The sequence below is a fragment of the Pinus tabuliformis genome, chromosome Q (assembly GCF_031772625.1).
Source record: "Pinus tabuliformis cultivar Carrire ecotype Pingquan chromosome Q, CPIR1, whole genome shotgun sequence".
In the NCBI taxonomy this organism is placed as follows: domain Eukaryota; kingdom Viridiplantae; phylum Streptophyta; class Pinopsida; order Pinales; family Pinaceae; genus Pinus; species Pinus tabuliformis.
The window spans coordinates 156,330,772-156,344,818 of NC_142296.1; the positions used below are offsets into that span (position 1 = coordinate 156,330,772).

The 14,047-nt window shown below is 41.3% G+C and overlaps 1 protein-coding gene across 1 annotated transcript; it reads left to right on the plus strand.

Moving 5' to 3' along the window:
- Positions 1–1,056: 1,056 nt before the first annotated feature.
- Positions 1,057–2,027, plus strand: LOC149218727 (uncharacterized). The gene is made up of 4 exons (XM_089386620.1): positions 1,057–1,150; positions 1,372–1,475; positions 1,623–1,688; positions 1,816–2,027. The coding sequence occupies exons 1-4, from the start codon at positions 1,057–1,059 to the stop codon at positions 1,924–1,926; spliced, it is 375 nt and encodes a 124-aa protein (XP_089242746.1). The 3' UTR covers positions 1,927–2,027.
- Positions 2,028–14,047: the final 12,020 nt, after the last annotated feature.

Genomic DNA, 14,047 nt, shown 5'->3' on the forward strand with positions numbered 1-14,047 from the left:
GGACAGAAGTAAAGGCACAGCTCCATCTGGAGAAACTCAAGAGCCATCCACATCACAAACTCAAATGTTCGAAAGGTAGCTCAGTGTAGAGGTATCCTCATTCAGTAGGCCTGCTGATAAGGATAAGGATATAAAGAGATCAAGATGAGAAATGAGAAATTGAAGGCCCAAACTTATGCTCAGTATCTCAAACTCACACCTACCAATCAAACCAGGTTGATGTCAGATTTCGACATCAAAAAGGGAAAACTACAGATTTCCTTCACAAAACCAACTGCACAACAGCCAAGGACATCAGTAGATTTCAAGAAAATTGACTTTGAGGTATTGGCAAGGGATATTCATCCCATTGACCAAATTGAATTGCACAAACAGGCTGAAGAAATGATTTACTCCACCCTCACAGGTAAAGCCATAGTTTCTCATCAACTGCAAAATTCATTGACCAATATCTCAGCTCAATATCAGTTGGAGAAGGCCTCCTGACAGGCCAAGGATACCAGAATTAAGTCTTTTGAAGACTTAGTGATTGAATTGGGACATGATCCCAAAGACATCAAAGCCACTAAACAACTGATAAAGAAGAAGAATGATGACATTGCAGCACTTAAAAAACAATTGAAGATACCTCAGCTACAGCATCCCCAAACACTGGAAGTTTTGGAGAACCAGCCTAGACATGAAGAATTGATGGACTTAGTCCTAAAATTAAATGATCAGTTAAGAGAAACAGAGAAGGAATTGGACACTTTAATCCAATTGAAGCAGACTGATTGTCACGTACCCCACATTATTACTATTACATATATATAAAAAAAAAATAGTAATAAAGGTAAATAAGAAAAATCTCTTAAATTAAACCGAACAAACAGATGAAACCCAACTACGCGAATTCAAGCTGCCAGCACAATGACCCAACATCAATTAATATATAGGTAGTATATATTGGTTTCATTTTTGGCCTAAGCACGTCGGCCCACACTACAGTTTAATAATATATATGTTATTCCTTGGTGTGTTACCATAGTTGCTGAGCATATGATTGTTTCCTGAATTATGAGATTTAATAACTATGTTAACGCTCGGCGTGAATGGTTTGTCATTGGGAATTCTATCCGGACTTCCACTCGGCGCCAGGTGGGTAACGGAGGTTTGATGACCTTACCAACCCCTTTGCCAAGTGGCCTGGCATAGCTGTGCGTTCACGTGATCTCCTTGGGCGCCACGCTGTTGGTCTTCGCGCCAGGACTCCCGCTCAAATCAACGGTGGGGATTCACTGTCCTCGTCCAAAGGCTTCAACGCGTTCAAGGGTTTGGAGGGTTTATACATATTTCATCGTTTCATTCTCTTGGTTCATTTGGGTCTGTGAGACAATTCCGCGACTCTACTTGCCGTCCTGAGAGCTATCCCTCCATCGCTCAGCCGGTTTCTTCTCCGCTTCGAACGAGTTGACTCTGTGACCACAAATGTTCAGGTATGACCTTGTTTACGCTGCATGCTGCATACATCTGTCTTGTTTAGATAATACATAAATCTTACTATGCGTTTGTTCAGCTTGGGGTTTCTACTGTTGCTTTGAAATTGTATATATGCTAATACCGGCTTACTTGTGGATGTGCAGGCGGGTCACGGCTATGGCCCTTTCACTGTTCGCAGTGTGACCGAGCCGTCCTCATCAAACCCTCAGGTATGACATCTTCTTAATCGGAAGTGAGACTGGGTTTACCTCGAGGGATAAATGTTTTGTTTATGTATAATCCATATGAAAGTTTGCCAGAGGTTTTCCTCATGGCCCTCCTTTTTCTTGTCTTCAGGGTTTCCGCGTTCGACCATACCACTGGGGTATGGTGCGCGGCCGTCCACTGCCCTACTGGAACCCACGCAGCGTTTGGTTTTTGGGTTTATTAAGCTATTGCTTGATATAGTTCTTGACATTTATGCTGGTGGTGTTGTATATATATTTGAACAATGAATACCTCGGCTTCCATGCCGACCTGGTTGAACCGGTTTCAATTTTGGCGATGAATCGCCCGCTCTTTGTTTCTCATATTATATATATATTGTTTAATGGCTATTTTCCAGAACTTACTGCTTGTTTTCCTTTGAAGACAGTATTGTATTCACCGGTCCACCGGTATTGGCAATGAAATGTTTCGCATTTATATGCTAACGATTATAGCGACTGCTCAAGTTAATGTTATGATTCCGGATATGTGCTTTCCCCGTATACTGTGGTTATATTACTTGTTTCTACAGTCGGCTGGGTCTGTTCCATTACTGGTCAACTTCCATTTTATTGTGCCCAAAAACCCTTGCTTACAGCATTACGGTTTATTAATTTCAATGGTTACAGAGTTTCACTGACTCTGATGCGGGTCTTTGTAAAGTCATATATGCATATATTTGCTTATGATATTTAATTGTTCCTATAGCGAGGTGTGCGGCCGTTTATCCACAACTAAATGCGTCCGCTCCGATATGGGGTATTGCACAGTTCCTAAGGCGCTTGTATCTATTTCTTCGTGTGCTTTAGCCGGTCTAACGCTGGCGCAGCGCTACACAATACATCTTGTGTTTTGCTACAATACATGGCATAAGAAGCGAATCTTGCCTCTGAACCCTCGATGCAGGGTTTGCAATATATTTACATTTCTATATTCGTTAATCTAGCCCTTATTATAAATTTAGATTAAAATTTGATTTCTTTTGATGAATGCCGATTCTCTGCACAGAAACGTATACTGCACCTCTTGAATCTTTCCTTTCGTTTTCTTGCTGGGCGCTAAGCCCTTTAGGTTCTCATTATGTTATACTGTTTTAAACAGTTTCTAGCATTGTGAGCATCGTTCTATTGGGTTCTCAGAACCGCGTTATTTCTTCATACTTACATATATGTTACTGTTTGTTTACACAGATAGTTTCTGAGCATTTATCCTATTCATAACAGGTAGTGTCTAGGAGTTTACTTAACCTATGTCATATTGCCTTTCTTCGTAGATATTCTATTGTTATAATTTCTTCAAGCCTTTTGTTTATTAAAAGAAATTCAGTATGTCTACTATCCATACCGTGTTGTATACAGTTTATTTGAGTTAATCTCTGTGATAAGCTCGTACCTGGTCTGCCAGTACAGGATTTGGTGCTCCAGAAGTTCACCTATATTTCATGCTTGCTCTTGACCACCCAACCTTGAGATCCATCTTCACTTGGATTCTCCCCCCGAGCTATCTTGCAGGCCTACAGCCCTCAACAAGATTTCCTGCACTCAGTGCTTGGGTTATCTGGTCCTTACCAGACTTAACCCGTTTCTTTCCTTTTCCTTTGGAGTCTCTCCTGCCTGTCCCAACAGCCCAGGAGTTTCCCCTCCCAGGACTTTTTCTGGGTGAAAGGGTAGTTTCTTCAGTTTCATAACTGATTTCTTTTCTTTTAAAAAATCCTCCACCCGGAGGCTGCCAGCATTTCCAAAAAAAATATATATTTCCAATGCATTTAATTTATCAATCAGATAATGTCATATAGTTTCTTTTTTAACAAAAATAACTGAACAGCGACTTCACAACAGTTTCTTACCACAGTAACATTTCCACAATTACATTTCCCGGGGTCATCACATCTCCCCCTCCTGGGATTGGACATCGTCCCGATGTCTACTTGCCTTAAATAAGTCCGGGTAGACTTTTCTAATGAGTTCCTCGTCCTCCCAAGTAGCCTCGTCAGGCCCGTAGTGCTGCCACAGCACTTTAACTTGGGTAATAACTCGCTTCCGCAGCCGCACTTCTCTCCGGTCGAGAATGCTCTATGGTTCGACCAGAACCTCGCCTTCCGGCTCGACCTGCAAACACAACTCTTTCAGTCAGTTTCTGTTGAGCACAACTGCTTAACTAAAACATCCAGATTAACTCTTACCCGTACATCTTGCCATCTGATCACATGTTTAGGGTCGTACACATATTTTTTTAGAACAGAAACGTGGAACACATTGTGAATTTTAATATGACTTGGTAGGGCGAGCTGGTAAGCCACCGGCCCCACTCTTGCCAAGATCTGGAAAGGCCCAAAATACCGAGGAGCCAGCTTGGCGCACCCACTCCATTGCAGTGTGCTTCTTCTGGCTTGGATCCTCACAAACACATGATCACCCACCTGATATTCTTTGAATCTTCTTCTTTGGTCCGCAAAAATTTTCTGCCTATCCTGCGCAGCCTTTAAATTGGCACGCACTCTTTTTACCATGTCTTCCATTTCTTTAAGCATATCCGAACCAAGACTCAGCTTATCCTCAGGTCCACCCCAACTTGAGGGCGTGCGGCATTTCCGTCCATACAAGACCTCAAAGGGACTTAGCTGTGTCGACGTATGATATCCATTATTATACGCGAATTCAACCAGGTGTAAATACTCTTCCCATTGGTTTGGTTTCAGCATCACATATGCTCTCAACATATCTTCCACCACCTGATTCACTCGTTCGGTTTGACCATCGGTCTGCGGGTGATAGGCTGTGCTAAAGTTCAGCTGAGTTCCCAACTCAGCAAACAACGTTCTCCAAAAAGTAGATGTGAACTTTACATCAAGGTCTGATATGATTATTTTCGGTAGTCCATGCAGCCTGAACACGTTCTGCATGAAAAGGTGAGCAATTTGCACAGCCTTATAAGTGGACTGCACGGGTATGAAGTGTGCTGCCTTACTCAACTTATCAACCACCACCATAATGGAGTCATTGTTTTTCTTTGTCCGTGGCAACCCGGTTATAAAATCCATGGAAATGGTTTCCCATTTCCACTCTGGAATAGGTAAAGGTTGTAACAGCCCAGTCGGATGCAAGTGTTCTGCTTTAATCTGCTGGCACTCCAAGCACCGTGCCAGATACTTGGCTACATTCTTCTTCATTCCCGGCCAATAATATTCTTTCCTAAGTGCCATGACCATCTTTTGGTATCCTGGGTGGCTAGTGTAATGGCTGATGTGGAATTCATCCAAAATCAGATTCTTAAGGTCATTCTGATTAGGTACATACAGTCTTTTATTGAAGTACAGCATTCCGGCACCGTCTAATGTATATCCTTGCTGTACTTTTCCATTAACTGATTGTTGTACCTGCTGTTTTATTTGTTGATATTCTGCATCTTGCTCGGCTGCTGCTTTTATTTGCTCGAGCAGAGAAATCTGCCACTTGCTGATCGAAAGTTCACACAAGCATTGCACCTTACGACTTAACGCATCAGCCACCCGATTCTCTTTACCTTTTAAGTGTTTAATCTCGAAATCGAATCCACTTAGGAAATCTGCCCAACGAGCTTGTCTTGTATTCAGGGTAGGTTGGCTGAAATAATTTGTCAAGCTGTGATGATCCGTTAATAACAGAAATCTTCTCCCCAGGAGATAATGTCGCCACATTTTCAGTGCATGAATAACAGTTGTTAACTCTAGGTCGTAAGCAGAGTATTTCTACTCATGATCTTTTAGTTTTCTTGATTCATATGCAATTACTTTCCCTTCCTGCATCAAAACTCCTCCCACACCTTCCTTACTTGCGTCAGTACATACCACGTAATTCTTATTAGGACCAGCTATACTCAAAATGGGTGCGGTGGTAAGTAAATGTTTCAACCGTTCGAAGCTCTGCTGACACTCTAGTGTCCACCTAAATACCTTCCCCTTTTTCTGTAAGGAAGTGATAGGATACGCTATCCTTGAGAACCCTTCCACAAATCTTCTATAATAGCCAGCTAGTCCCATAAAGGACCTGATATCAGCTACATCTTTGGGTATGGGCCATTCCATGATAGTCTTTATCTTCTCAGGGTCCACTGCAATCCCTTCTTTGGTAATTACATGGCCTAAATATTGAATTTCTTCCTTGAAGAAGTCGCACTTACTAAACTTAGCGTATAACTGGTGTTCTCGGAGAGTTTGCAGCACTTTCCTAAGGTGCTCCTCGTGTTCCTCCCGGGAACGAGAATATATCAAAATATCATCTATAAATATCAGCACGAATTTGTCCAAAAGCCTATGAAACACGCTATTCATCAAACACATAAAGGTGGCAGGTGCATTGGTCAAACCAAAAGGCAGCACCACAAATTCATAGTGCCCGTAGCGTGTTCTAAAAGCTGTTTTGGAAATGCCCTCCTCTTTAATCCTAATCTGATGATAACCAGACCGCAAATCGATCTTAGAGAATACTTTTGCCCCTTTTACTTGATCAAAAAGTTCATCAATCCGAGGCAAGGGATATTTATTTTTGATCGTGAGCTTGTTCAGCTGACGATAGTCTATGCACATCCGGAGAGTTCCATCTTTCTTCTTAACAAATAATACTGGAGCTCCCCATGGGGATACGCTGGGGCGAATATACTTCTTATCCAACAGCTCCTGTAGTTGCATTTTTAACTCTGTTAATTCTGGTACGCTCATTCGGTATGGTGCCCTTGACACTGGTGCTGCCCCTGGTGTTAGCTCTATAGTAAAGTCTATATCCCTTTTAGGGGGCAGCCCCGGTACCTCTTCTGGAAAAACATCCGCAAATTCCTGTATCACCGGAATATTGTCCAGTGCAGATGTTTTATCTTTCTGGTTTGCATAGCCGACTTAGATAGCATAAATTTGACATTTCTTCCTGAGGCATCTAGCTAGCTAGGATGCGGTAATGGGTCGGATCTGCACGGGGTTCTTGATTCCCTGTAACTCCTGCTGCTTTCCAAGGTCATCTTTGTAGTAAATGGTTTTGGTCTTGCAGTTTACCAACGAACAATGTTTTTCCAGCCAATCCATACCAATCAGAATGTCGTATGAACCCAACGGAAGTACATTCAGGTCTACTGTTATTGGTTGTCCTGCTACTGTTAAAGAACAGTTATTAATTTTTGCCAGGACTCATCTCTTGGCTCCCGTAACTAATTGTACCAGCCATGGATTTCTGAACTTTTCAGATTGTAGCTTACACTGTTCTACTATCTTTGGGCTAACATAACTTAAAGTAGCTCCTGGGTCAATAAGAACAGCTATAGAAAGATTTGAAATTTTACCTTCAAACTCCACCATGGTCGGCTGGTATTCCGCTTGACGATCATCCAAAGCTGTGTTAATCCTTGGTACACTGCGCGCCACCTCCCCAACGGTCGATGCTTCATGAATCTGGGATATCTGGTCCACTCCTTTCCGCTGCGGGCAGTTCTTAACATAGTGCGGTCCTCCACAACCCCAACATTGGACCGGAGGTCTGGTCATCCCTTCAATTTCCGATCTGGCAGGCTGTTCGCTTATCCTGCTCTCACTGGCTGGCTTAGCCCGGAAGGTATTCTTTGTTATATTTCTACTAATTTGTCCTTTGCCAGCACCCTTACTGCCGTTACCGCGACTCGCTTTGTTATTACCAGCAGTTCTGTTACCCCTTCTTTCATTCCATCTTTTATTTGAAACGTCTCCTTTTTGTTTATTCTGTTGGTAACAAATTCTTGCTTTACAAATAGCCTCATCCATTGTTCGAGGATTGTCAAACTCAATTCGTTCTCTTATATAAACAGGTAAGCTACTCACAAATCTCTGCACCTTGGCCTTCTCTTCCTTAATATATGGCACATAGCGAAGCAGGGAAGTGAAGCGGTTAATGAACTCGTCCATAGACTGCTGTCCTAGTCGTAAATCATGGAATTCTCGTGCTTTCTCATCATAGAAACGCTCGGTTAGATATCTCTCCTTGAAGTATTTCTGAAACTTTTCCCATGTTATGATCTGTTCACTCACTCCTTTAACAATCTTAATTTCCTCCCACCACAGGGTTGCTTTGCCCTGTAACTGGAAGATGGCCAGCCGTGCCTTCAAATTATGATCATACTCATACAGCTGGAAATACTTGTTCATGTTAATTAACCATGCCTCCGCCGCTTCTTCCTGTTCCCCATCGAAATATGGAGGTTTAATTTTTCGAAATTCCCCCTGCAACTCCAACTTCTGTCGTTTCGAGGTCTGTTGTTCCTGTACATTATCAGAATGGTCTTCCTTCTCCTCTGAATTTTCAGGTGCAATTTGATAATTTTGTTCTTCTGTTACCCTCTGTTGTTCTGCACTGGGATTAGCTAATGGTGGGTTTTGTCTGTCCGACAAACTCTTCAGAATTCTTTCCTGCTCCACCGTCAATCGCGCATTATCTTCTCGCAGACGTGCCATCTCATTTTTCAACTCTTGCACAGTTTCTAATATCGCCAGGTTGGTACTGCGTGTCTCTTCACCAAGCTGTACCCACAGCTCTGGGTTCTCCCAAAGAACGCTGCCATCTCCTTGCATTTCTTCTACTTTCTATTGTTGACTGTTAGCTGATTACTGTTTCTGTATTACCCCTAATTAATAGAACAAGAAAGTCAGTCAGTTGAATTAATTCCCTCTTATATGTATATAAGATAGCCATCCATACAACTGAATCTTACTGCTCCAGAGGCCACAGTATTGGAGCCTCGCTCTGATACCACATTGTCACGTACCCCACATTATTACTATTACATATATATAAAAAAAAAATAGTAATAAAGGTAAATAAGAAAAATATCTTAAATTAAACCGAACAAACAGATGAAACCCAACTACGCGAATTCAAGCTGCCAGCACGATGACCCAACATCAATTAATATATAGGTAGTATATATTGGTTTCATTTTTGGCCTAAGCGCGTCGGCCCACACTACAGTTTAATAATATATATGTTATTCCTTGGTGTGTTACCATAGTTGCTGAGCATATGATTGTTTCCTGGCTTATGAGATTTAATAACTATGTTAACGCTCGGCGTGAATGGTTTGTCATTGGGAATTCTATCCGGACTTCCACTCGGCGCCAGGTGGGTAACGGAGGTTTGATGACCTTACCAACCCCTTTGCCAAGTGGCCTGGCACAACTGTGCGTTCACGTGATCTCCTTGGGCGCCACGTTGTTGGTCTTCGCGCCAGGACTCCCGCTCAAATCAACGGTGGGGATTCACTGTCCTCATCCAAAGGCTTCAACACGTTCAAGGGTTTGGAGGGTTTATACATATTTCATCATTTCATTCTCTTGGTTCATTTGGGTCTGTGAGACAGTTCCGCGACTCTGCTTGCCGTCCTGAGAACTGTCCCTCCATCGCTCAGCCGGTTTCTTCTCTGCTTCGAACGAGTTGACTCTGTGACCACAAATGTTCAGGTATGACCTTGTTTACGCTGCCTGCTGCATACATCTGTCTTGTTCAGATAATACATAAATCTTACTATGCGTTTGTTCAGCTTGGGGTTTCTACTGTTGCTTTGAAATTGTATATATGCTAATACCGGCTTACTTGTGGATGTGCAGGCGGGTCACGGCTATGGCCCTTTCACTGTTCGCAGTGTGACCGAGCCGTCCTCATCAAACCCTCAGGTATGACATCTTCTTAATCGGAAGTGAGACTGGGTTTACCTCGAGGGATAAATGGTTTGTTTATGTATAATCCATATGAAAGTTTGCCAGAGGTTTTCCTCATGGCCCTCCTTTTTCTTGTCTTCAGGGTTTCCGCGTTCGACCATACCACTGGGGTATGGTGCGCGGCCGTCCATTGCCCTACTGGAACCCACGCAGCATTTGGTTTTTGGGTTTATTAAGCTATTGCTTGATACAGTTCTTGACATTTAAGCTGGTGGTGTTGTATATATATTTGAACAGTGAATACCTCGGCTTCCATGCCGACCTGGTTGAACCGGTTTCAATTTTGGCGATGAATCGCCCGCTCTTTGTTTCTCATATTATATATATATTGTTTAATGGCTATTTTCCAGAACTTACTGCTTGTTTTCCTTTGAAGACAGTATTGTATTCACCGGTCCACCGGTATTGGCAATGAAATGTTTCGCATTTATATGCTAACGATTATAGCGACTACTCAAGTTAATGTTATGATTCTGGATATGTGCTTTCCCCGTATACTGTGGTTATATTACTTGTTTCTACAGTCGGCTGGGTCTGTTCCATTACTGGTCAACTTCCGTTTTATTGTGCCCAAAAACCCTTGCTTACAGCATTACGGTTTATTAATTTCAATGCTTACAGAGTTTCACTGACTCTGATGCGGGTCTTTGTAAAGTCATATATGCATATATTTGTTTATGATATTTAATTGTTCCTACAGCGAGGTGTGCGGCCGTTTATCCACGGCTAAATGCGTCCGCTCCGATATGGGGTATTGCACAGTTCCTAAGGCGCTTGTATCTATTTCTTTGTGTGCTTTAGCCGGTCTAACGCTGGCGCAGCGCTACACAATACATCTTGTGGTTTGCTGCAATACATGGCATAAGAAGCGAATCTTGCCTCTGAACCCTCGATGCAATGTTTGCAATATATTTACATTTCTATATTCGTTAATCTAGCCCTTATTATAAATTTAGATTAAAAGTTGATTTCTTTTGATGAATGTCGATTCTCTGCACAGAAACGTATACTGCACCTCTTGAATCTTTCCTTTCGTTTTCTTGCTGGGCGCTAAGCCCTTTAGGTACTCATTATGTTATACTGTTTTAAACAGTTTCTAGCATTGTGAGCATCGTTCTATTGGGTTCTCAGAACCGCGTTATTTCTTCATACTTACATATATGTTATTGTTTGTTTACACAGATAGTTTCTGAGCATTTATCCTATTCATAACAGGTAGTGTCTAGGAGTTTACTTAACCTATGTCATACTACCTTTCTTCGTAGATATTCTACTGTTATAATTTCTTCAAGCCTTTTGTTTATTAAAAGAAATTCAGTATGTCTACTATCCATACCGTGTTGTATATAGTTTATTTGAGTTAATCTCTGTGATAAGCTCGTACCTGGTCTGCCAGTACAGGATTCGGTGCTCCAGAAGTTCACCTATATTTCATGCTTGCTCTTGACCACCCAACCTTGAGATCCATCTTCACTTGGATTCTCCCCCCGAGCTATCTTGCAGGCCTACAGCCCTCAACAAGATTTCATGCACTCAGTGCTTGGGTTATCTGGTCCTTACCAGACTTAACCCGTTTCCTTCCTTTTCCTTTGGAGTCTCTCCTGCCTGTCCCAACAGCCCAGGAGTTTCCCCTCCCAGGACTTTTCCTCGGTGAAAGGGTAGTTTCTTCAGTTTCATAACTGATTTCTTTTCTTTTAAAAAATCCTCCACCCGGAGGCTGCCAGCATTTCCAAAAAAAATATATATTTCCAATGCATTTAATTTATCAATCAGATAATGTCATATAGTTTCTTTTTTAACAAAAATAACTGAACAGCAACTTCACAACAGTTTCTTACCACAATAACATTTCCACAATTACATTTCCCGGGGTCATCACACTGATGTTGCCACTACATCTGCAAATGTCATCCCAACAATCTCAATAGCAGTCCCTTCCACATTAGAAGCCTCATTGGCTCCCACAGCTCCTATGCCTACAGCACAACCAATTTCAACAGAGTCTACATCAGCAATAGGTGCATCAGGTGAAGAAGCAGCAAAGTTGGTCAGAGCCATGGAGGAAATGTCCATACAGGCTACAGAGATGAATAAGTTGAAAGAAAAGGTGACAAGATTGGAAACAAATTGCAAGCCTGCCAAAATCATACAAAAAGAAGAAGTGCAGAAAGCTGCCAGAATGAATGAAAGGTTAAAGGCCATGGAAAAAGATATAACACTAAAGGAACCCCTTGGGCAACCCAAGGAACTATTATGGGCCAATATCATTGACTTTGTCAATGATATTTGGCCATCCATTCAAGTAATTTTTGAACAGATAGATCTAATAAAGATAGCTACAGAAGCTATCCAAAGAGTCAAGGAAGAATTAGGAGACATGCCTGAAGATGCTACCAGACTTATCCACTTCCTCAACAGTAAAAACAAGTATGAACTTTAGGAATTGGAAATAGAGGATAGGACAGAAACCATTTTAGAGGTGAGAAAGGTCCTTTCCAAGAGAAACTTAATGTTAAACTTGGAGGACAAGTGTCAAAATATGCAGGTAGCAGTTGATATATTTATGGCCAAGTTTCAAATTTTGAGGGAGAAAGGGTTACCTAGTCCCTTGGTCATAAATGATAAGCTCATGACACAGCAGAATTACGACAGCAAAATCAAAGAGCTAGCTAAAGAACAGGTCAGTACATCATCAATAAAGGCATTTCCAACAGGTAAGGTTCTTTACCAAACATTTGAAAACTTGTTTTTCCTCCAACATGAGGTAAAACACTTATTCATCACTAAGCCTACCTTTACTAAGTACATCGAGGCAGATGAAATATATAGAAGGATGTTGAAAATCAAGTTACTTGATGCTGAATGGTGGGAAAAATTCACTGATTTACTGTAAGAAAATGTAGTAAAAAGGTAAAAGCAAAACAGTCAGGTGAAAAGATAAAGACAGGTCAGCAAAGTCAGAGTATCAGTGTCAAAAAGTATCAGATAAAAGCCTAAAGTGACTAAAGCCTCCTGTTATGCTCCTATACCAATAGGTGTCATATTTCATGATTGACTTAATGAGCTCTGTAATATGTTCATCCCTTTCCTTGTTGCAAAGGTTTTCCATATTATCAAAAAATCAAAAAATGTAAAAAATGTAAAGAGGGTATGCCCTAAAAGAAAAATCAAAGGGTAAAAAGAATAAAATGGTCAAAAAAAGTGAAAGAAATGAACCCCAAATAAAGAAAGACCAGGAAAGTGTGCAAGTCCAAAATGCCACTACTTTTTCATTTTCTATAATAAGCATTGTGTGCAGTTTGTTAATTTATGCCACAATTGATGAATGGCCAAACAACTTAATCTTGGCTAGTTCATATTTGAATTTCCTATTTTAGAGATAGAGAATAAAAATCTGACCAAACTGTTTAATCTTGGCAAATAAGTAGATATGTAGAGTAAATAAAAAGGAGCTCAACAGTTAAATCTGAGCCCTTGGATGTTATAAGGGTAGACTTAGGTAGGCTTGCCATGCAAAGAAAATAAAAGTTGATGAGGGTTTGCTAGTCCAAGTGCACCCAAATAAAGAAGAAAAAATGCTAAGCTAAAATAGGTAGGGTAGGTAGATGGTGTTGCAGAATGATACTTGTGATAGATTATATCTCTAAAAATGTTAATCCCTATCTCTATCACAAGTGCCAGGCAAATATTATACTTGATGCAGCTCAAACAAGACAAGATTAAATAACTAACTCCCCTTCATACCTTTCCCTAAAGATTTCACTAATTTCCCCCAAAGTATTAAGATCTGTTCTTAATATCACTCATAAAACCACTCATTCCATTTCATAAAGTGGCCTAAGTAAAAAACCCTATTTTACTTAGGAAAATACATTATATCACCTCAAAACCCCTTTTTTCATCCTAAACCTAAGTTTAACTACAAAAGTCAATTGTTTTTAACTTAGCGCTTATTATCAATTCATTTCATATTAACTTCTAACTATTATTATATAAATCCCGAAAACATTAACCCATTCCTCGTATTATTTAATTATGAAAAACCCCGACATTTGGTATAATTTCCCGCCTCGATGGTATATAACTATTATATAATAAACAAATATTAATAGGTTTATTTTAAACTTGTTAAATCTTACCGCCGCACATGGGATTAATTAACCACTTGGGTTGATTAATAACCATTACCCCGACCATTAAAACCAACCCCGAAACTATTAAAATCATTTAATAAACACGTCGGCCCTGCAGCATAACTCCCCGCCATCTCCAAAACCTATCAACCGTCTGATCTATGCCTGATCATCCCATGGCCTATATCGATATTGCGACCCCCCTTACCACCGAGCATTAACTCACGGGGGCCGGTGATTTTCCGCCCGTACCGCTGCCACGCATCGCCCATCTGGGGTGCTCGCTCCCTCCCGGCCCGAAACCGCTCAGCCCCCAAAGTGGTGCGAGCAAAACCACTTACCGCCCTTTGCTGACGTCACCCACCATGTCATCCGCTGCTATCATCTGTACTGCTGATGTCATCCGTCCTTTTTCTGACATCATCTATCCTTTTTACTGACGTCATCCGTCCTTCCCCTCCGCTGATGTCATCTGCCGTAC